Source organism: Lissotriton vulgaris, chromosome 7 (assembly GCF_964263255.1).
Source record: "Lissotriton vulgaris chromosome 7, aLisVul1.2, whole genome shotgun sequence".
Lineage (NCBI taxonomy): Eukaryota > Metazoa > Chordata > Amphibia > Caudata > Salamandridae > Lissotriton > Lissotriton vulgaris.
This window is the reverse complement of record NC_141695.1, coordinates 1,606,880,063-1,606,902,290: the sequence shown is the minus strand read 5'-3', so window position 1 is coordinate 1,606,902,290 and position 22,228 is coordinate 1,606,880,063. Positions and strand designations below refer to the sequence as shown.

At 41.8% G+C, this 22,228-nt stretch overlaps 1 protein-coding gene across 3 annotated transcripts in view; it reads right to left on the bottom strand.

Moving 5' to 3' along the window:
- Positions 1-1,474: 1,474 nt before the first annotated feature.
- The window catches only part of OCSTAMP (osteoclast stimulatory transmembrane protein), a 114,382-nt gene continuing 93,628 nt past the window's right edge, over positions 1,475-22,228 (bottom strand). For all 3 annotated transcript variants that reach the window (XM_086929023.1, XM_086929025.1, XM_086929024.1), the window contains exons 2-3: positions 7,509-8,535; positions 1,475-1,907 (exon numbers count right to left, since the gene is read on the bottom strand). In XM_086929023.1, coding sequence (XP_086785149.1) covers positions 1,578-1,907; positions 7,509-8,535 — 1,357 coding nt within the window. In that variant the 3' untranslated portion in view covers positions 1,475-1,577. The remainder of the gene's footprint in view (positions 1,908-7,508; positions 8,536-22,228) is intronic.

The window sequence follows — 22,228 nt, the reverse complement described above, 5'->3', positions numbered from 1 at the left end:
CAATTCTCCATTTAGGCCCCTCTCTTTTGGAACTCCCTCCCCCCCGCACTCCGCCTCCTCCCATCCTACGTCCATTTTGGAAAATCCTTGAAAACCTGGCTTTTTTCTTTAGCTTACAACTAGCTCACCCGATCTGTACTGGATAGCCTTCCCACCCCAAGAAACTGTAGGTGAACGTGCGCTTTACAAGTTCCATTTATCATATCATATCATATCATATTGGGAAAATTGCTTATGAAACCAGCTATTTTACTTATCAGTGAAAGAATCAAACATAGCTAAAATATCAAACACGATTTTGATATTTTCTGAGTCTCTACAGTTTCTAAAATAAATAAACAAGACCTGCATCTAAAACCTGCATCTTTAGACAAAAGAACACACAAATGAAAAAATAAAAAGGAAGAGGAAACAATATTTTAGTGACATCCCTAAACAGCAAAGCTAAAGCAGAAAAATATTAGCCCAGTCTTTCTTGCTGCTTCCTTGTATAAAAAAGTTACATGTATTGGCCCCTTCAGGAAGAAATAAAAATGGCTCTTTCACTCTCTTTTTCCTTTCTTTAAATGGTAGCACAGGTGTTTTTTCAGTGTTTAAATGTTTACACTGGTGAGGGCTATTTCCCTTTCTGTGAGATTTTATCAGTTATTATAGGTTTAAACCTAAAACAGGATAACCTAAAAATGTACCACTGACACCATAGTACACCTTTGTCAGTCTCTTGCTCATTTGCTACACTTCTTTGTGTGAGACTTGGATTGTTCATAATCCCTATGACTTCAATGTTGTAACATTGATGGCAGCTCCCCACTCTGAAAATTGTTCCTGCACCACTGCCCCTACCTTAGACTGGCACTGCTGTGAGGACTCTATTTGCCCACTGAGATGCTAATTTGCCACTGAAAACTCAATTAGCATTGGTCTCTAGAAATCGTTTACCTTCGAAAACTTCTAAGAGTATTGCCTTTGTTATCTTTCTCCCACTGGGTACCCAAATGCCTTTATTTAATCCAGACAAGACTTCTGTATTGGGGGTGATGTGTGATTACTTGTATTCTCTCTTCATAGGCATCAGACCAACCATTACAAAGTGCAAGGGCACAATCCCAATGCAATGTTCAGACTATCCAAATTAGTTTGGGGGGGGGGGGTACACGAGCAGCACACGTTTCATGTACAAACATTGCTACAACACCATAACATGTTTCAAATCTATTCTTCAGCAGTTGCAAATTCAAGTGGCGTCACTGATGTATTCTGCATTAAATGTTGCAATTTTTGATGTCATCTATCCTTAGGCAGGGCTTTACCTGCAGCTTAAGTCACAACCTTCTCTATAAGAAGAACACAGTCTATTTATGATTACACCGATTACCTTTAGTCCTGTTTCTAACTTCTGCAAAATCACCGATTTAAATTGGAACTTCTCCATATAAGGCCAGGAACCAGTGTAGGTAAACAAATGCCCATGATGAGAAAATACAGTATTTTTTTATTAACAGTATTGTACACTTTAGGCAAAGGGTCCAAAGAAGTATTTCCATTTCAGTTTAACAAATATCAACAAAAAAATAGCTTCATTTTGTTAAAAAAACCACTTCTTGCTTTTTGCGATGTTTCCGTAAGATTTTTTGAAAGAGATATTGAATCCGGGCCTCTTCTTGTTTCTCAAAAAAGGAAGCAGAGATTTTTCTGCATAGACGGTGAGCGTAAGTTTGTAAAAATGTCAGTGCGCACGCGAGGCAGTAGATGAGAACCACTGTGAAAATCGCAGAGCTTTGTGGGGCGCGTGGCTGCAGTACACAGTGACTCGAAACAAATGACAGCTCTGTTTGGTACTTCTTATCAAACAAGTGATTTGATATCTTGCCGGCTCCAAAAAATAATGGCATTATGGATATTTGTACCTGCAATAAAAAGTAAGTTATTGTAAAAAGATATATATTATGTTTCAAAATTGATTAGCATAACGCAAAAGTGTTTTTATAAGCCATATTCTAACCCAGTAAGTCATCTTGGCACTGAATAATAGATGCTGATTGCTACTCAATTTTTATCGACCTCTGAGGATGACAGGCTTAGTGGACCACAACATTTGAAACTGTGACCAGGAGGTTAACCACAAATTTGTGTAGTGGATGCATTAGTGCTTTTAGTCTCCGTAAGCAACCAATGCACAGCTCACTTGGAACAGTGGGGCTTAAGACAGTTTTGCAGCCCTCAGTCTTACATGCAATTAAGTATCCAGGTAATGAAGTGTGTCAGATTTAGAACCTTCTAGTGGTCTGCGGGCCAGGGACCGTGTTACACAAAGTGCCCTGAGGGCGCAATAGGTGTGTGCAACTGCGTTGTGCACCTTCAGGGCACTTTGGTATCACTGAAGGGGATGCAGACGCTTTTGCTGCACCTTCTGGTGTTCCCCAGGGTTCTATCCTCAGCCCCCTTTTCTTTAATCTTTATGTGAGACCTCTAGCTTTCCTGGCTGAGCAAGCAGGTCTCACGATTTAGTCTTATGCAGACGATACTCAAATCGTCTACTCTCTATCAACTAATAAGCATCTGCCCACGTCTTCCCTGCAGTCTGGTCTGGAACAAATCTCCAATTGGATGCATAGACATAAATTAAAACTAAACGGAGACAAAACGGAGTTGCTCCTATTTGGTCCAAATCCATCGCTCTGGGGCCCGCAACACTGGCCTCAGCAGATGGGCCCTATTCCTACCCCTTCAGCTACAGCTCGTAACCTTGGGGTCCTCTTTGACAACCAGTTGTCAATGAAGCAACATGTGGTAAAAGTCTCAGCCACCTGCATCACCATCGTAAGGTGGCTGAGAAAGATCACGTGGCTGCTTCCAGCTGACACCCTGAGGACTGTAGTCCAGGCCCTTGTTACTTCACGGATGGACTACGGGAACATTCTTCTTCTGGGTGCCTGTAAGGAGGTCACCAAGAAATTACAGGTGGTTCAGAACATGGCAGCTCGCCTCATCTGTAATCTGCCTGCCAGGTCCTCGGTCGCCGTCCATCTGCGCAAGCTGCACTGGCTGCACATTGAGAGCCGAGTGAAATTTAAAGCTCTCTGCATAATGCATCATATCAAAACTGGCAAAGCTCCAAAATACTTGTCCTCTCTGGTACAATATTATGTCCCTACCCGCACTTTGAGATCCTCTACGCAAAATAAGTTTCAGATCCGGCGCTTTAACAGAGCCAAAATGGGCGGTCGCTCGTTTGCGCTGCTAGCACCTACTCTATGGAACTCCATGCCTCAACCCCTGCGATCCGAAATCTGCTATCTTAAATTCCGCAAGGGAATTAAGACCTGGCTTTTTAATTCTTAAAAATGTGTGCGTAATCCCTCTCAGCTTACCTTACCTTTTGTTTGCTCACTAGCGCCGGGAAACCTCCGGGTAGCTGCGCGCTCAATAAATGCAATTATAATAATTATAATAATAATAATAATGATAGCACTGGGGCATATGTAGCGCCAACCCTCTCTCAAGAGAGCATTTTCTCATTTGCATGGGGGGCATGGCACATGCAAATGGGGAAATCTCTTTGCCTTTGTGCCCTTCCAAACAGCATATTGGTATGGAGATCACAATCCCATTTTAGAATTCGGCAAATGTTTTTTGACTCACAAAGTGAGCCTTATACATACTGAATATCCTATTTTGCTGTTGCGAATTCCAAATCAGAATGTTTGCATTACTGCCATAGGTACGTACTTCTTGTCCTATGTCTAAACATAACCTAAATATTTGCAAAACTATAATGGAGATTCTCTTCTTTTCACAGTAACAGTATTTAGCTAACATGTTCCGCAATTATAACATCCAAAAAGGTTAGAGGCAGCAGGAGCCTCATGGAGAACAGCCTCTTAATTCAAGAAGATACATCAAAGTAATGCTTCACTTCACTGTTTTTAGGTCAGACGTGAGTCCCTTGCTCACTTTGCCACTAGATTCAAGCAAACCGGGCTGAAGACGGCTGGAATGCCAGAAACCAGTCCTCGTAAGCTTGTTTCCGGTCCAGGGAAGACATGGCTTGGCAGTTCGGGCTGGACTGTTCCCATGAGGCACAGGGTCAGACTGATTTGCATATAGCCATGTCTGAACTGGGGTGGCAGAGTGGGCTAAAGAACGGTGATGGATTAAACCCAGATCTTTTGACTGGGTGTGATTGTTTGATTGATTCAGATACTCCGTCCATCACCACCCTCTTTTGTACCGCATATGTGCAGTAGCACAAACGCTGTTCAGGCGTCACAGGTAGTTGTTGCTACAGCTTCATATTGGTGGCCATCGTGGGCCATCACTGCTATAGTACAAAATGAAGATCTTGCATTGCCAGTTGTCGCTGGCAGTTGCTGTAGAGCAAAGAGTCGGGTTCACCAGAGCTTCACATTGGCGGTCATTACGGGCAGTAGAGTCTCAGCACAAACGGGCCAGTTCACAGAAGAGCCCACACCTTTAGAATGACTCCTTTTCTTGTAGAGGAGTGGACTCTGATGTCAGCCACTGGTCCAGGACCTGGGAAGGCACCTTATGGGGTTCAGGGCTCACCCTACAAGAGGCCAGCATGGCTCAGGTAGATCCAGTTACAGGTCCAAGCAGGTCCAGTTGCAGCAGGTCAGCTGGGCATTTGCAGGAAGGCCTCTGGAGTTTGTTGTGTCCCTGTAGCTCAGAACAGGAAGTCAGCCAGCTGGCCCTTGTAATCACTCAGTTTAGCCTGGGATGAAGGGAGCAGGTTCAGTGTTCCTTTTCAGAGAAAAGGTCAGCACTAAAGCAGAAGGGTAGTCCTCTGAGGGAAAAGGCTTTTTCTGTAATGTCCACAGGTCCAGGAGTGTATTGAGGACTGGTTCCGAAGGTCCACTATTTATACCTGGTGTCAGACTTCTATCCCTCCTCTGAATCATTCTCTCCTTGATCCCACTCCTTCAGAGAATTCACCTCTATGCCTCTATGCCAGGACAGTCACCTACTCCTGCTCACACTAATGTCTCTGCACCTTTAAGGTTTGCTCCAGCCTATCAAGTCTTAGCACACCGAGGATGCAGTGTAACATGTTTCAGAGGTGAGCTCACTCATTAAGTTTGTGTATGTGGTAAGAGAGGATAGACTTGTATGCCCAAGTAGACTCAAAACTTTGCTATTTGAATGAACAGATCACCAAAATGCAGTTAGCATCTCCTGCGCCTTGAGACCCTCACGGGTGACATTGCGAGCTTTATAAATCTCTGATTGATTGACAGTACCAAGTTACCTGGTTTGGGTGCTTTTTATTGCCTTTGAGAATCACCAGAATAGTATAACTACTATTGTGGAGGTAATGATAGATTCTATCAATCAGGACAATTGGGTGTTTCACCTTCTTTGTCTTATTCTATAACTTGGAATGTGGAATCGAAAAATCAGCAGCTACTATTTCACAAGAAGCGTGCACAAATTCCTATGCTGTAAATGTGGAATGCAGAAATTCATCTCTGGAAAATAGGTGGGGCTGCTAAAGAGAAATTCATAATAATTTACATTTTGTTGTGTGCCTGCAGTTCTCAGGAGCACTTCTGTAGTTAAAACCCACTGATGTGCTTCTGCAAACTAGTCATGAATATTTGGTGACACTAGGGGGCATATTCACAAGGAAGTGGTGGAGCGTGGCGTTAGCCTCCTTGGCTTAACGCCATGCTCCGCCACTTCTGAAATGCAGGGCTGCACCGTATTTACTAGAATGCAGTTAAGCCTTGCGTTTCTCCCGGCGCTGGCGCTAATTTAGCTGCCTATCGCCAACCCAGGCACCCTTGCAGCAAGGGTGCCTGCGTTGAGGGGATGTTTGTTTATGTGCAGGAAAGTGTCCCTTCCTGCACATAATCAATCTGAAATGGTGTTTTGAAACTTCTATGTGTGCTGCTTAATGCAGCTCACATAGAAGTTGCAAAACCTAATTTTCTTTTTAATGATTGTTTATGTTCAGGAAGGGACACCTTCCTGCACATAAACAATCAATGGAGTTTTCCTGTTTCTATGTGTGCTGGACACATGGAAACACATGGAAACAGCACAAACAAGGGGAAATTAAACATTTCTCCTCATTGCGCCAGAGTAAGAACAGGTTTTCCCTGGTCTTAATTTTGGCGCTGTCTCATATTTACGCCACCCTTGTAAATATGGGACAGTATCAACATCAATGGGTGTTGCGGTGGAACTCTCACCCCAACACCTATTGCCCACCCCTTTCACGCTAAGTATAGGGTGAAAGGGTGCCTTATTCACGAGGCTTCGTTCAGCCATGTTAAAGTGAATTAATGCCGCCTTGTGGATAAGGGGAAGCTCCTATCGCCACCACAATGTCTAGAAAAGAGACACTGTGGTGGCAATAGGGGCTTGTAAGTATGCCCCTTAAATTTTAATTAACTTTTTATAAATGTTGGGACCAAGTTGTAGCCTCTCTGGCTACATATGTATGGCCATTTCTGGGATGAGCATTTTGGTACAACATTTAAGATAACAGAGGAACTGCTAAACTACTTTATCTAACCTCCAAAGGTGAGTTTTGAACTAAAAGGTGAATGTTTCATTGAGATCACACATTTTCATTCCTGCAGGCCATCACAAGTCAACCACAAAGGGTGCCTAGGTCCTATTCTACATCTGTATAAGAGAATCATGTGTTATACAGAGAGAATTGGGACAAGGTAAGCACCGGTAAACTCTTTTCAGATAATTATCAATCAGAAGAATGAACCCAGATAAAAATGTAAATAGTCATGTTTCTAGTTCTACAAAGTACAACATGTCTGTCTTTCATAATCCACTCTGTGAGGGACCGTAAATTCCAAAGCTGCTATCACACACATTTTTAAGGTGGGAGATTGTTAGGCCTTTGTAAGTGGTCAAGCACAGCTCGCATAAAGACTGTGACTTCTCTCTCTCTCTCCTAAGAGGCTAGTAATCCTATTGAGCTCACTTTTGAAGAGTCTCGCTTTTAGTGCAAGGTGCTGACATGGAAAGTCCTATTAAAGAAGAATGCCATAATGCAGCAATACTGGACCACTCTTTTTAAATGTTAAGTGGCTTTGAACATTAACACAATGGATAGCTGCTAAAATTGTGTACCTCCCTTGCCCATTCAGTGGTGGTTGGATAGCTGGATGAGGGTCTCTAAGAAGCTTATTTGAGAACGAAGCCAGGTTTAGTGCTGGTGATTTTAAAATGCAGTGGTCTTGAAAGTACAAGGATCTGTACCACATGTCAGAACAGCAGGGTTTGAGATAAGTAGTAGTAGCATTAAAAGATAAGAAGAAGCCAAGCTAGGGAGAGCAAGAATCACAATACTATATCGAAAGAATCGATTTCCTGGAAACCCTGAAGTTGAGATTCATTCTAGTTGAGGATAAAAAGGGAAGGAAACAGTCTTAGGAAGAAGGTAAATGCATACAGTATGTACAGAGACATGCATATTAGACACAGTTGCTAAGTGGATATGTCAGATGTAATATTAGACTTACATTATACAGTATTTCAAGATTCAGCGGTACAGTGGGGAAGTTGTCAGCCCACTCCCTAATGGACACAGCAAGAAAAAATACAAGATGGTCCATCACGATGATCACAGCTATCATTGTAAAGTATAAGGATAGGCTCAAGATGCGAAATAGACAAGAAAAACATTCTTCTTTCGACAACTTCCATCCTGTTGATTTTATTAATTTTAGGGAACTGGTAGTAATGATATCCTTTTTGTTGTTCCTTTGTGCCAAATCCTCCAACTTCTTAGTGATGTATATATTGTTGAACTTAAGGTTGGTCAAGTAACTTTTCAAGTACCAAACAGACTGCGAAAGTAGACACACCACAAAAAAGCAGGCTATAATTCTGTTGCTCCCCACAATTGTTTCTGCCACAACAGATTCAATGTTGGAGAAATCGGTCTTTATCTTCTCACTGAAATTAAGCATTTGATTTCTGACTGTAGACTTATCAAAACTGGAAAAGAATGTCAAGCCCCCACCATTCTGCTCGAGAGTAACTTTTGTCACCTCTTGACCAAATTCCTTGGCTGATTGCTCCAATATGGTTGTTGAGTTTAAGAGACTTTCTGAAGAAGTCTGTGAGATACATTTTAAAAACTCCAACATCGTACAAATGTTTTCAGCAATATTTGGAAAGATGTGGAATGTTATAATAAGTGAACAGGTTGACAAAAGGAGTCGCCTACCCTGTTTGGTGCCCAATGTTGGGATGCTGATGGTCATAACGCAACGGACAGGATGAACAAAGACAAGCAGAAGAAGAAATAAGAAGCTGAATACTGTAGATGTTGCAAGTGACAGTCGAAAACTGTATCTCAATGAGGAACACATCCAGTTGTACAAAAGGCTGCCAGATAATATTGTGATGCACAGGCATATTGACAGCAACAAACATACATCTTTGTAGTTTTCAGGAACTGGCTTTGAATACACACTCCACATGTCCAGTAAATAGCCCTTTATTTTGGAGTGAACGGTTTGAAATTGGGTCCATGCTGTCAACCTGTAAAAATAAAAATCAGTTTTTGGATTACTATGCAACAAATAAAACATTTTGAAATATGTAAAATCATTTGATGCATTAACAATATCTGATGCAAAGTAAAAATCATAAAACTAGTAGAAGATGTACACAAATATAAGATGTCATTCTTCATTCATGAATGTATAAGTAGTAGAATGATACCCAACCAGAAGTATTACTATCTTTATTATGGATGGTGTCTTGTAGACATTCAATTTAATGCCATTCACTGCAATGTAACCTTAAACGTTATTCCATGTTTTTCAAAGTGAGTAAAGAATTTAAAGCTAATGGACAAAAAGGCAAGATCACTAGATTGTTTACTTTGTTTTGTACTACAAATGTTAACACATAATTGTAATATGTTATTGTATTATATTTATTTATTTATTTATTTTTGAGATTTTTATTGCGCAAACAAATACCCTGGGGTGTCTCGGCGCATGTGTGAGCTAGCAGGACCATAATAGCAGAGTTCACTGGTCAAACAGCCATGTCTTTACGAGCCTCCGGAAGCTCATCAGGTTGGGGGCATTTTTTATATTTAGAGGAAGAAGGTTCCAGAGTTTTGGTGTAGCCACTAAAAAGCGACGGTCTCCCCAAGTTGCCGTTCTAGTGCGAGGTACAGGAAGAAGGCAAGTGTTAGCAGATCTCAACAGTCTTTTGGGGGTGTACAGCTGAAGTGCCTCAGTCAGGAATTTGGGTCCTGTGCCATGCACTGCCTTGTAGGCAATGCAGAGAGCCTTGAACTTAATACGGCTCTCTACTCTGAGCCAGTGAAGCTGGCGGATGGCAAGGGTAGTGGGCTGGCGGCGAGGGATGTTTAAGAGAATTCTGGCAGCCGCGTTCTGTACCGACTGTAATTTTGACAGCACAGATTTCTGGGTGTTGAGGAAGAGGGCATTTCCATAATCTATTTTGGAGAATACCAGAGTGGTAACTAAAGTCTTCCCAGCAGAGGAGGGGAGGTAAGGCAGCAATTTCTTTATTTGCTTTAGCGTGAAGAAAGCAGAGGAGACAACCTTGTTAACATGAAGGTTGAAGGTTAGTTTGCTGTCGAAGATGACTCCAAGTTCCTCGCCTTTACCACTGGGACGGGTGGAGAGCCCAGTTGTTTGTGCCACCAGATTGAGGACCATTCTGGGGTGAGGTTATTATTTAAAAGAGCAATGTACATCAAAGACTCTTATCCCTGTAAACAAGTAAGCTAGATAAGATATCAGGTTTCTGAAGCATCCTATGGGGAAACAAAAATGACTTCCATCATTAAAAGCCATCACATCTGTATGTGGTCAACTCCCACTGCACATGGCATTTCAGTCATGCATAGGGGTGGGCTGCAACACTCAGCCTTCAGCAAGATCTGGCCAGGCACAATGAGGGTTAGCTGCAGGCAGCCAGTCCCATTGTCTTCTTGCAATATTTAGCCAATCTCAGCTGCACAAGGCCAAATGCTGTGTGTAGCAAGGGTTGTCCACGGGGCACATTGTACTCTGAGTGGCCAACTACTACTGAACATAGCCTTCAGCCATGTGCAGTGGGGTTGGCGGCAGGAACTGGACTTTATCCATGCCCTGCTCTCAACCAGCCACATGTGGAATTCTGTAAAAGCCAACATGGGTCTGGTGATGGGGTAGGTTCACCCTGACTTCTTATGCTCTTTTTCTTTTCCCTACACGGTGCTCGATGCACATTGTTAAGGAATGACAGCTGCAACAGAAATGTTCTCTATGATGGTAAGTCAATCCGAACATGGCAGATTTGCAACGAATGACAGTTGAAATAGTCTCTCGCAACAAATAGGGTGCCTTTAATTTTTCAAATTTTCAAATGGAGTTATGAAATTTCAGTAGATTCACAAATCCACAGAGGATGGATTATTGGAACTTTTATCTCTGAAATGTAACCACTTCATGCCAAGACCAGAACATATTTTAAATGCTAATTAAAAAAAAAAACATAGCAATGGATTTAAAAAAAAACAAGCATGGGCACTTTCTTAAGTGAAGTTTGGTTTATATACCAAGTTTGGCGTAATTCAGTGCAGCCATTTTTTCAGTATCAAGAGGCTAATAATCGTATGAGAGTTAAATTGTGCAACATCCTCTAAGGTATGCCCCCTATTTAGAGACCCATTGACCCCCCCCCAACGCATCACCTCAAAACTTGCCATGTGGTACATAGGGCAGATGTACTTTTTTGGAAAGTTATGAACTGCACAACAGAAAATGTCTTTTCAATTGAAAATATGACCCAGCCATAAATACAGAAGCGCTATTGCTGCCTCTGCTATAGATATCGAATGACCATTATATTCATATTTTATAAATGTTGGATAAATTCGTTGTGGTAGGAGGCCACAAACAGAAAAACAGTATTTATACAAGTATTATGATATGTCAAAAACAAGCGCATTATGTTGATCATATCTAATATTTATTAAGCACTTGTCACTTTAAAAGAGTTCATTAGAAAACATATCCTGGCTGGGAAGGATTTGTGAAAATGTAGTAAAAGTTTTCAGTTAGTGTAATTTGCAACTAAAGTTAGTGATATGTGAGCAAAACTAACAGCAACGAAATTGTACTGTGATATGTAGTAAAAAAACTCCAATGATTAATTGAGGGATCCATACTGCATAAACGTTAAAGACGAATGTGGGACCATCAATTTGGTATAGCAAAATGAGTATTAATATAAACAATATGTCTTAAATGCACAGTCCGAAAGGCTGCTGTATCTACTAATCACATGTTGAGCACTTGTCACTTTAAAAGAGCTGATCATTAATTGTAGCATCACGTGATAAAGGCCGGTAATGGCAGGAATGCTTAATGGCGGACGAAACTCATTAAAAAATGTTTGCACTTAATGGTGGACTGCACTCGTTCTCTCATGAAGAAGGCATATGCGATGAGAATTATGGATATCGATACCAGATTTACTTCCTCAGGTACTTGCAGACCACCTCTCCACAAGATGGCTCTGTGAACGACAAGACAAGATTTCAAGCACACACGGCATGTGGCGCCAGCATTTGCAGCTGCTGCTGCTGTTGTGAACCGGAAGAGAAATTCAGTATTCCGGGCAACAGAAAATCACAGAATTCTCTGAAGGCACGAATAACAGCGTACCTTGGTTAATCTTTGTGGCGCACAACGAGACCTGTGTGGCTGATTGTGTTGGCTGACCAGAGATCGCGTTTGCAACGTCGATTTACGCAGTGCTTTAAATGGGAAAAAATAAGTGCAGGTACTCATTAAAATGCGCAAGAGGTGTAGTGAGTGGGCGGGGCTAGGGGCGGGGCTCAAGGCAGGACATGATGATACTTAACTTCTTCTATAATAGTTGCAGCACACACCAACACACATGAGAAATGTGTTTATAGAAACAAAGCAGTTTAACTCATTACACAAAATGAAAGAGAAATGCAATAATATGTTATTTCCTTTTTTTTGCAATAGTTGCACCTTCTTAATGCCATACTGTTAAGTTGCTGTTGTTTAGCACAATACTATATATTTTTGAGCAAGTGAGTAGGAAGAAACTGAAAATATCCCCACTTCGAACCAAAGCTCTTATGGCACCAAGCAAATCATCATGACCCTCCCCAGAAGATATCTCTTGTCTCTTCCATCGATCTATCCATTCATCCTTTCATCCAACCATTTACCTGCTGATGTTCACCATTTACCATTTACATTCTGTTGTCTATTCAGTTTTTCATCTATCATTCAGTTGATTTTCACCATTCCGTCTGTTCACCCTCCATATCCAAACCTTTCCACCCCTCCTTAAACCTGTCCATTAATCTTTTCACTCATCCATCTCTTTATCCACCTTTTCACTCATCCATCAATCCTTTCGCTCATCTATCCATCAACCCTTTCACTCCTTAATACCATCCGCCCTTTCATTCCATCCACCCTTTCACTTAATCCCTCCTTTCACTCATCCATCATCCACCCTTTCATCCATCCTCTCTACCATTCATTCATCCACCCACCATCAGCCCTTATATCCAATCATCCACCCTCTTTCACCCATCCATTCACTCATCCATTCACTCATTCATCCATTCATCCATCCATTCATCTGCACATCCACCCTTGCTCACTCATCCACCCATCCACTCACTCACTCACTCACCAACCCCCCTACCACGTTATTTATGAACCTTTGTCGCTGAGCAGTCATGTACACACAAAGGACCACCCATTTTCTTTCAAATACCTCCTGAGAGTTTCTTGATTCTTTCTCTTTCACTTTTTTCTTTAAAAAAACAGGCTTACAAATGCAGGCAAACAGACAAACATAAGCAGACACACAAAAGATTTCGGTATGTTAAAAGACATGTTATACTCTTCAGTATGGCTTTTTTAATTGACACTACATCAGCAAAACTGCTAGTTTAGGCAAAACGTAGCGCATATTCAGCCCAGACAGACAACTCTAGTGTGCCCATTTGCAAGGCCCCTTGCCGTGCTGGAGCCCCATAATCATTTTCATAACAAACATTTTAAATGTCAGCAGCAGGAGAATATTAAATTATCTCTTTACAGCTGTCAGAACGATCCACCGAGAGGAGCTGCTGGCCTGGCACCGCGTGGATCTCTAGCCTGTCTCTTCTTCAGGGAGTCAGACAGCGAGCCCTGCTGCAGTGTCTCTGCCTGTGCCCTCTGCTGCCACCATGAGACTCACAATGGCGTGGTGAGCCTGGGGCAGCGGTCAGGAGGAGGTGTGCAGGTGATGGATTCTCGAACACCGGCTCCATGCAGCAGGGGAATTTCATGGGTGCACTGGGGCCGGCTGGCAGGCAGGAAAGGCAACATCCTGCCACAGCCTGGGCATATAAAAAACAGACCTTGAGGCATTTGTTAGGAAGGTGGGCGCCTCAGTGCAGAAAACACGCTCCAGGGGCCTCTTCGATCGCATTGTCTGGGCATTAACCCTCAGATCAAGAGAAAGGACGTGTGAAATTCCGCCGCCCTTTTGTCTGATAACATTTCTATGTTCAAAGTGTAACCCTGCACTTACTTTTCACTTTTCACTACCTGAAGTGCTGCGCTTTGAAAATCACACGTGCGCACACTAGCAGGTAAAATGAATCTCCACCCAGCTCTGTCAAGCACAGCATGACGGCGAGCACCGGACATTATCTAAAAGAGCCCTGCTGAATAGCTCAGCTGGGGCTCTGATGGGCGGGAGGGGGCTGCAGAAGCGGCGACTCGGATGCCAGTGACATGTCCCACTCCGGCTCACAAGCACAGCCACGAGCAGACCTTTTCATGAGTACCGGTACTCTCCTCGGGCAGTAGAGAAGTGCCGGTACTCAAAGTGATAAATTTAGGAAGTGCCGGTACTCAGTACCGGTGAGTACCGGCCCATTTAAAGCACTGGATTTACGGAAACGAAGTAGGTGAACAACTGTGCATTTAACATCTGGTGGGGAGGTGTGCTTCCACGGAACACAACACAGATTTTATTCATTATCCGCAGGCTTCCCTGGATCAAACAAACATATATTTATAGAGTTACAATGTCTGCTGGCATGCTGCCTGATCGGGAGGCAGCTGCAGAGGAGATGTTTTCAGATACTCCTACAGATCAAACAGAACAGGGCAGACAAGCAACAGGAGGAACTGGTGGGGCGCCAGTAATACTAAGGAAATATTTCGAAAATTGGAAAAAGCCTTGAAGCAGGAACAGTCAAAATGGTAGGAGTTTAAGTCTCTCCAAAGATACCCTGATATTGGTAGGATCCCCAGGCGGGTGAGAATAATGATAGCCCCCAGCTACGAAATGCCAAACCCCCAAATGATGGCAGAATGGGCAGTGTGCAATTGGGAGTCATCACGCAAACTAGTACAAATACTAGTTAAGTATGCTGAGAGTGATAGACGGGAATTACAAATGAAAATAGATGCCATAAATGATGAAATCAAGGCATTAGGAGATACCCAGCAACTGTAAAAACGGAATGAAGAGACGATGATGAGACTGCACAAAGAGGAGGACAAGATTAAGGGTCCGTTTAGGATCGCGGACGGACCCCAGAGTAGGAGGGAACCTCCGCATGGCATGTGGCGGTCACATCCTCTATTTTTAACATTGCAACGGGTGCGGCTTCAAGCTGCACCCGCAGCAATGTTAAAAATGCACGCATTGCATTTGCATGTAGAAAGCGGCAGGCACCACGCGGTGCCTGCCGCTTTCTGCATACAAATGCAGGGGGTACCATAGGTACCCCCCATGTGCACCCCCCAGACCCCCTTCACCTAGGGGGCCCGCAACGGGCCCCCGCAGTGAAGTTACACATGATTTTCCACGGCGGAAAAGCCGCCGCGGAAAAGCATGTATCAGAGCCCATCCTAATCTGGCTGACGGTGTCTGAGAGACACCGTCACCATATTAGTGCTTTTCCGACGCGGTTGTAAGCCAACCGCGGCGGAAAAGCTGCGGACGGAAACCAGGACCCACCACCCATCCTGATGTGGCGGTGGGTCTTTGGTGGGTCCGCTGCGGATTTTCCGCATCCTCCGGGCCGGCGGTGGCTTCCGCCGGCCCAGAGGATGCGGAAAATCCTAATAAGCCCCTTAGTCAAGGAAATCCTATAAATTCAAACGAGACCAAGAAGATTATGAAAATGGCCACATCTTTACGTTTTCATGAAAAAATGACTCACTGAGGAATGCCAGGACCAACAAATACATACAAATGGCACATCAAACAGACCATAATCATGGTCAAGCCGATATTACATCAGCCTCTGATCTTAGTTGGATGCTGGAAAGCGAATTGGAACCTGAAACTAATGCTACAAGATCAGGTCAGAGCTCTATTAAATTATCCTTGGGAGAGGAACTAGTTTTTTAAAGCAAAGCAGAAGAGAGACCCTACGCCCGAGAAATAGAAGGGCCGCAAAAAATGGAAAAACAAAAGAAGACAGAAACAAAGGAAAGCCTGTCGAAAGCGTAGGAAACAGGAAGCCAGCTCGTGGGCAGAAAACGCAAGTACTGGAAGGTCAACAACACTCCAGTAGCAATCCTAGCACTAACACCATAAACAATTTAGCTCATGTGGACCTCAATGCAGCCGAACGCCAACTACTCGCATTAGGATTGTCGTATTGTCCTGAAAGCAACTTCAATTACATGCAAAAAAGAACGGACGTTCAAAAATTCATTAAAAAAATGTAAGTTAAAGAAATATTATCTACTCCAAAGGACTCCACAAAAGGATGATACCAATACAACCAAGACATCATCCATGTGTTTATCTAACTTAACAGTTGTGCACAAAGCCCTACTTCAAGATCTTCAAGACCTGCAAAAGGATATTGCAGTCTCACTTAGTGGGGAAGTTGCGTGTGAACAACAACCAAGATCTGATAATTCTAATATACCAACATATAAAATATCTGCTAATCCCGATACCTCCTTTAAAACTAAATACAAATGTACTCCATTTATGCCTCGGGACTCCTTGGACATTTTTTATGAACAGGTGGTAGCACAAATCAAAAAACTGAACACCAATCTTCACAAGACATAGAAGAAACTTAAAAATCCTGAAAGAAAGAATTATCAATTAATTGAGAAACTCCAAAAGGAAAAACAAGTGGTCGTCAGAAACTCTTATAAAGGAGGTAATATCGTCCTGTGGCCACTTGATGATTACGTGGAGGAAGCACTATCACAGCTCAGTGACGTTGAATGCTACAATAAAAGCTCATTTAAAAAATGAAAAGTAACCAAGATGATTTTTACGCCCAACTTCTAACATGGAAAAGTGTGGGCTAATTTAGGGGCTCATTAGGATTGCGGTTAATCCGCATCCTCCGGGCCGGCGGAAGCCACCGCCGGCCCGGAGGATGCGGATTAACCGCTGCGGACTGAAAAAAGACCCCCTGTCAGAATAGGATGGCTGCGTGATCTATTTTCCGTCCGCCGCTTTTCCGCCGCGGTCGCCTTCCGACCACGACGGAAAAGCTCTAACATGGCTGGCGGTGTCTATCAGACACCGCCAGCCATATTAGGATGTTGGCGGTCCAATGCCTTTCGACTGTAGCATTTCCGCCGTGGAAAGGCATACAGACTTTTCTTTGGGGGCCCGTTGCGGGCCCCCAGGGGTGAAGGGGGGGTGGGGGGTGCACATGGGCGGTACCTATGGTACCCCCCTGCCTTTGCGTGCATAAAGCGGCAGGCACCACGCGGTGCCTGGAGCTTTGTGCACGCAAAGGAAAACATCGTTTTTTAACATTGCGGCGGGTACTGCTTCAAGCAGCACCCGCCGCAATGTTAAATATACAGGATGTGACCGCCAGGGTGGCGGTCAAATCCTAATCAGCACGGAGGTACCGCCCCTGCCCCTGCGGACGGTCCATCCTCCTCTGGGGTGGCATTTTGCGATGCAGGGCGCGCTACGAAATTCGTTTTATTAATTAAATTGTTTACTTACCTTCAATTATCCATACTCCAGTTTTTAGCACCCCCCACCCTGCCCCTCCCCCGCACAGCCTCTCTGTCCCACCGAAACTCCCTCCACAGGCCGTGGCTGTTGGTGAATGAGTGGATGTGTATGTAGATTTCGGAATTACTGAATAGTTTCTTCTAACTCGTATTGGTATCTCCATTTTTTTGAAAATTTTCGTTTCTATTTTTGAATGTGTGTATCAAAGGTTATATTACACTGAGAGGAGGTCTGCCACTCTTTCACAAGGATGATGTCATCAGTGATGTCATTTGAGATATCATCAGTGATGTCATGAGTGATGTCACTGACCATGTCATGAGTGATGTAATATGTGACGTCATCAGCAGTGTATTGCGGGCACGCGAGTTATAGTTAGCTGAACTAACTATAACGGGGGAATTTCAATGGTTTTGTATGAGTGAAATGTCCAGCTAACCATAACATGTGTGAAACCTATGGTTTTTTCAGTGAATTTCTAAGGTTTTTTAAATGCTAATTCCTAACTATAACGTGTGTGAAACCTATGTTTTTTAGGTGAATTTCAAAGGTTTTTTAAATGCTAATTCCGAACCATCTATATTTTTCCATATTTTTTTTAAATAATTGTATATCTATTTACACATATATATTTCGGATTTTGTAAAACAAATCTGAAATTAGTATATTTCCACATATATTTTACTGATAAATATGCACTCCTGGCTGAAAGACTGACCGTTTTCATTCATGTAAACACTCTTGGATGATAAACTACACAATCATCATATTAAAATGTGCAACTTTTATTATACGAGGATATATATTGCTCTTTAAGGGTCTTTTCTAAAAGTCTTTTATTGTTTTGACCCTTTTACTTTTAGAACAACAGACCTATTGCACTACTACTCATCATTGACAGCATTAAAACGCCTAAAAAATAACCCAATTTCAGTGTTCATGCACAGTTTAAAATAAATACAAAGAGGAAAATAAATACTTGTCTGTTTGTATTTATCTGTAAACATCAGTAAAAACATAAATCAAGCAGCCCTACTTATAATTTAAGAATATTTTCAACTTAATTAGCAGTAATTAACATATAAGTGTGGTAAAAGTATGACACAGCACCTATAATACCTGACTTTCAACAACACCGTTCACAGTTCAATTCCATAGTCCATCAACATCTTAGCCCACCACTATCCCAGTAATAGCTTGCTTAATCATCCCAATGCCCCAAGCACCACCACACCTTTTCGAGGGTAGGTTTACTATTTACAAATGCTAGCTTTTTTTCAATTAAGAAGCATAATAATAACAAATATTAATCAGTTTATTTCTTCTAATGTTAACAATATATTTTTTATGTCCTCTATTTAGATGTTTTTAATCATGAAAATGCTAAGAATATAGTTTACGAGTAACACTTTTTAAACTCTCCAAAGTATGTAGATAATAATGACCTTATACGTGTTACTATGGAAATCGAAACCTTTACAGCTTCACAGTTTGTAAATTTTCCCAACACGTGCAGAAGTAAAGCAGTTAAAACGTGAGCACGTGTTAACTGTAAAACGTGACCTCTAAATAGGCGGACTCACATCTTCCTTCCATAGACTACCAAACAACCAAAAACTATATAAACCACACCTTCTGTGCAATTAGTTTTCGCGAATTATTTCTGAGTCGCCAATCTGAGATGCAGGTTCCTTTTTCTAGCACCGGATTCATTTTTTTGCATCAACAAACATATCCCGGAGATGTAAGTTGTTTCAATATGGCATAGGCATAGTACTTAGTTATAATTTGTGGCTTTTTATCAATATTTAAACATTTATATGTAGAAAAAAATGTTATTGCATGTTTTTTGCTTTTTCTCTGTAACGTCAGCAGCTTGTTTTTAGAAACGGATAGATTATAACAAACATTGCTCCTTTTCTGGCTCCTTTCACCCTATTATATAGTGAGTTTTTATATTATAATATTGACACTATACTTAGCTTGAGAGGTGTTGGCGACCCGTCGACGCAAACCCTAAACGTTTACAATAAACGTCACCATCTTCCACTTCCTATTGTGTTTTCCCCTAGAGATCACATACTGTTAATATGTATATTATAACATTACCAGTCTTGGTGATAATAGTGGACTTAATGATCCGTTGTCACAAAGAGTAACGATAAGTAAGCAACGATACCGGCTTGCGGTTTTCTGTATATTTTCCTCTTGTGATCATGTGCTGTGAGAATATATACATATTATTATTCTCACTGTCATGATCTCAGAGAAGTTTAGGACCCGTCACCACGAAGATCAAACTTTTTCACCTCCCGGAGAAAAGAAGTTCGGTAAATAATTACCGCTCGAAAGTATTTCATTATTTATGTTCTTTTAAATACATAATTTTATTTTCCTTTTCTTTTTACTGTAACAATGGTATCAATCGTTATATTATAATAGATTGTCCTATTGCTACAGAAGAGGAATGGGAGATTTTTCAGTGCCATCTATAATATACCTTTCAAATATTAAAAAGTACTTGATCAGATATTTTTTTCAAGAAACATATTTTAAGAAACAGCAGAACAAAAAAATATAGCTATCATGCATACTTTGTTACTTTAAATATTTACTAAACCCTACATTTCTGAATGTTATTTTCTAATTTCTATTCTTATTTGCGGTTCCTATTCATCTTCTCCCTAAAGAATATATAGGACCTGTACTTTATATTATGAGTACCATCCTATATATTCTTTAATGAGTATGTGATTTATTAGCGGGCAGTCTGCAACCTCTAAGCACTACGACAGCACATTCCTGAATTGTACAGAATACAAATTTGAAAAATAATAATGCATGCATTTCTATGTAATATGAAATAATTTGTATATAACAGTTTTTTACTTGTTCTCTTGATCTTAGATAATGTAGTATAGGCGTGTTTGTTGTAGCACTTCTATTCTACTTTATCTAAAAGTAACTGATGCCCTCTTACATCATCAAGAATGTGGGGCAACACTTTAACAAACTGTAGCACAAAAAAGAAGTATATAGCCACGCTTAACTGATATTTTATGAAATTCCATTTTTAATTGCCCCCCCTTTCAGATATACAGGAACAGTTTCTGAAGAAAGTTATTTGTATTTGCTTAATAAAAACTGTTTCAAACCTAGACTGATTTTTTTGCAGCGCAACCACCTCTCCACATCAAGAAAGAAAACACCACATTATAAGTAAATAGTACTCCTAAGAAGTATGTCACCTACAAACTTGATAAAAAAAACAGTGCAAGACACTGTCATTTTTCTGCCGTGATTTATACACCACATGGCAATTATATAAATGGCCCTTGAAACATATAAAAAAAATTGTTTCCCTCATAATCCCTCTCCACCACCTTATGGGCACTGTACAGAGTTAATAGTGTTCCTAACCTGCCCTCTACTACTTTCTTTCCCCATACTCCTTTGGAAAATGCATCACAATATCACTGACAACAGTGAACCATTCCCACCCAATAAGGAGCAAACTTGTGCTCAGAACACTTTAGCCAATAAAATGTCCATGTTGTTCCACAGACAAGCAAGGAATGACTGCCAAACCTTTTACTTTTATTACTTCACAGCCAATGAACATTAAGCTTTGTTAAGTCCCGCTAGGAGCACGTTACCCTAATACTCCTGGAACAGGAAGGAATCGCTTACAAAACGTTTCCACTGACTTCTTCTACGATTAACGGTTCCTATGAAAAAAATAAATATAAATCTCCAGCACAGTAACAATTTTAATTAGCAACATATTGTGGTGAACTTCTAACCTCTGTACTCACGCAAGTGATCTACGAACTGTTACTATGGTAACAGGCAGAAAGGTACTGGCTGTACAAAAAAACGGTATATTTACCCTGGATCCTCTACAAGACCGAAAGGAAAGCAAAATACCACATTTACAACCCCCTGGCACAGTTTATTTTAACAAAAAGAGGCCCCGGGGAACTCCGGGGGGCCCGTACGCATACGGCGCGTAAGTTTCTAATTGTTCGAAAACAATTATTTAATGTACGTATTAAGGAAGACATTATCTGGGATAATCATGAAAATCGTTTTTTAAAACTTTAAATAAGCGTATATTACTTTTAAAAGCAATTACGGAAATTGCAGCTGTACGTCGTAAGAGCAAAGATGGTTTGAAGAGTTATACATTTTAGGAAAACAATATAGTACTGCACGTTAAAGGAGAAAAGTCAGCACAATTATTGACCCCTCTCCCAACATTTAAAAGCCCCTGGGGGAGGTGGTAAATTAATTGAGACTGAATACGTTAGTACAGCCTACTGTGCTTACGCTACCAGGAAAACACAACAACAGTACAAGGCCCAGATTTCCATCGTAGTGATTTCTTAGTTGCAGATCTAGTTGTCAGATCGACACACACACTCCCTCATGGCTAGTATACACCCACACCACACCCATCCAGCACATTCGTCACTACACACGTGACCCTATGTATAAAAAGGACAGAGCGCACGTGTTGTATGCCATTTTAGAGTAAAGTACCTGCGATGATGATAATGGGAGCACGAGTATGTCGTTAGCCATAGAGATAGCAAGACTCTGCACCATATATGAGACTTCTTTGTTGAAGATTGGGACTACATCATGCAGAAGGTGTCTTATCCACGAAAAGGTGAGCAGTGAGGCTTGAGTACACATAGGAGGGAGTCAGGGTTGTAGCAGACTAGATACAAAAACGCGACTTAGTATTTCAGACAAACTCACTCCTATATAGTGTATTAATTTACATGTATACATTTTTTTCCCAATAGCAGGAACGTTTTTATAATCGCGGAAATGTCCGGAATATTACCAATACAAACAGTTCGTAGAAATGTGATTAGAATGTGGTTTGGACGCCGAGAGAGATGGCGGCTCTGTGAGTCTCTCTGCCCGTGCTGAGGCCGTAATACAGATCTGGAGCGTGTAAAACCTCTCCAGCGCCGACAAAAACGGAAGAATCGGACGCCGGAATGTGAGAGGAACACATAGAGGGCTCGATCGGCGAGTTCTGCGAGGGAGAAGTCGGGTTTTGGCTACTCCGTAGTTCCGCTCCGGTTGCTGCCGGGCTGCAGTGAACTACGGCGGGCGAAGGACCGCGTGACCGCCCAGGATGCCGGCGGACGAAAGGCGAGGATCCCGCTCGATGTAAGGGCGGACA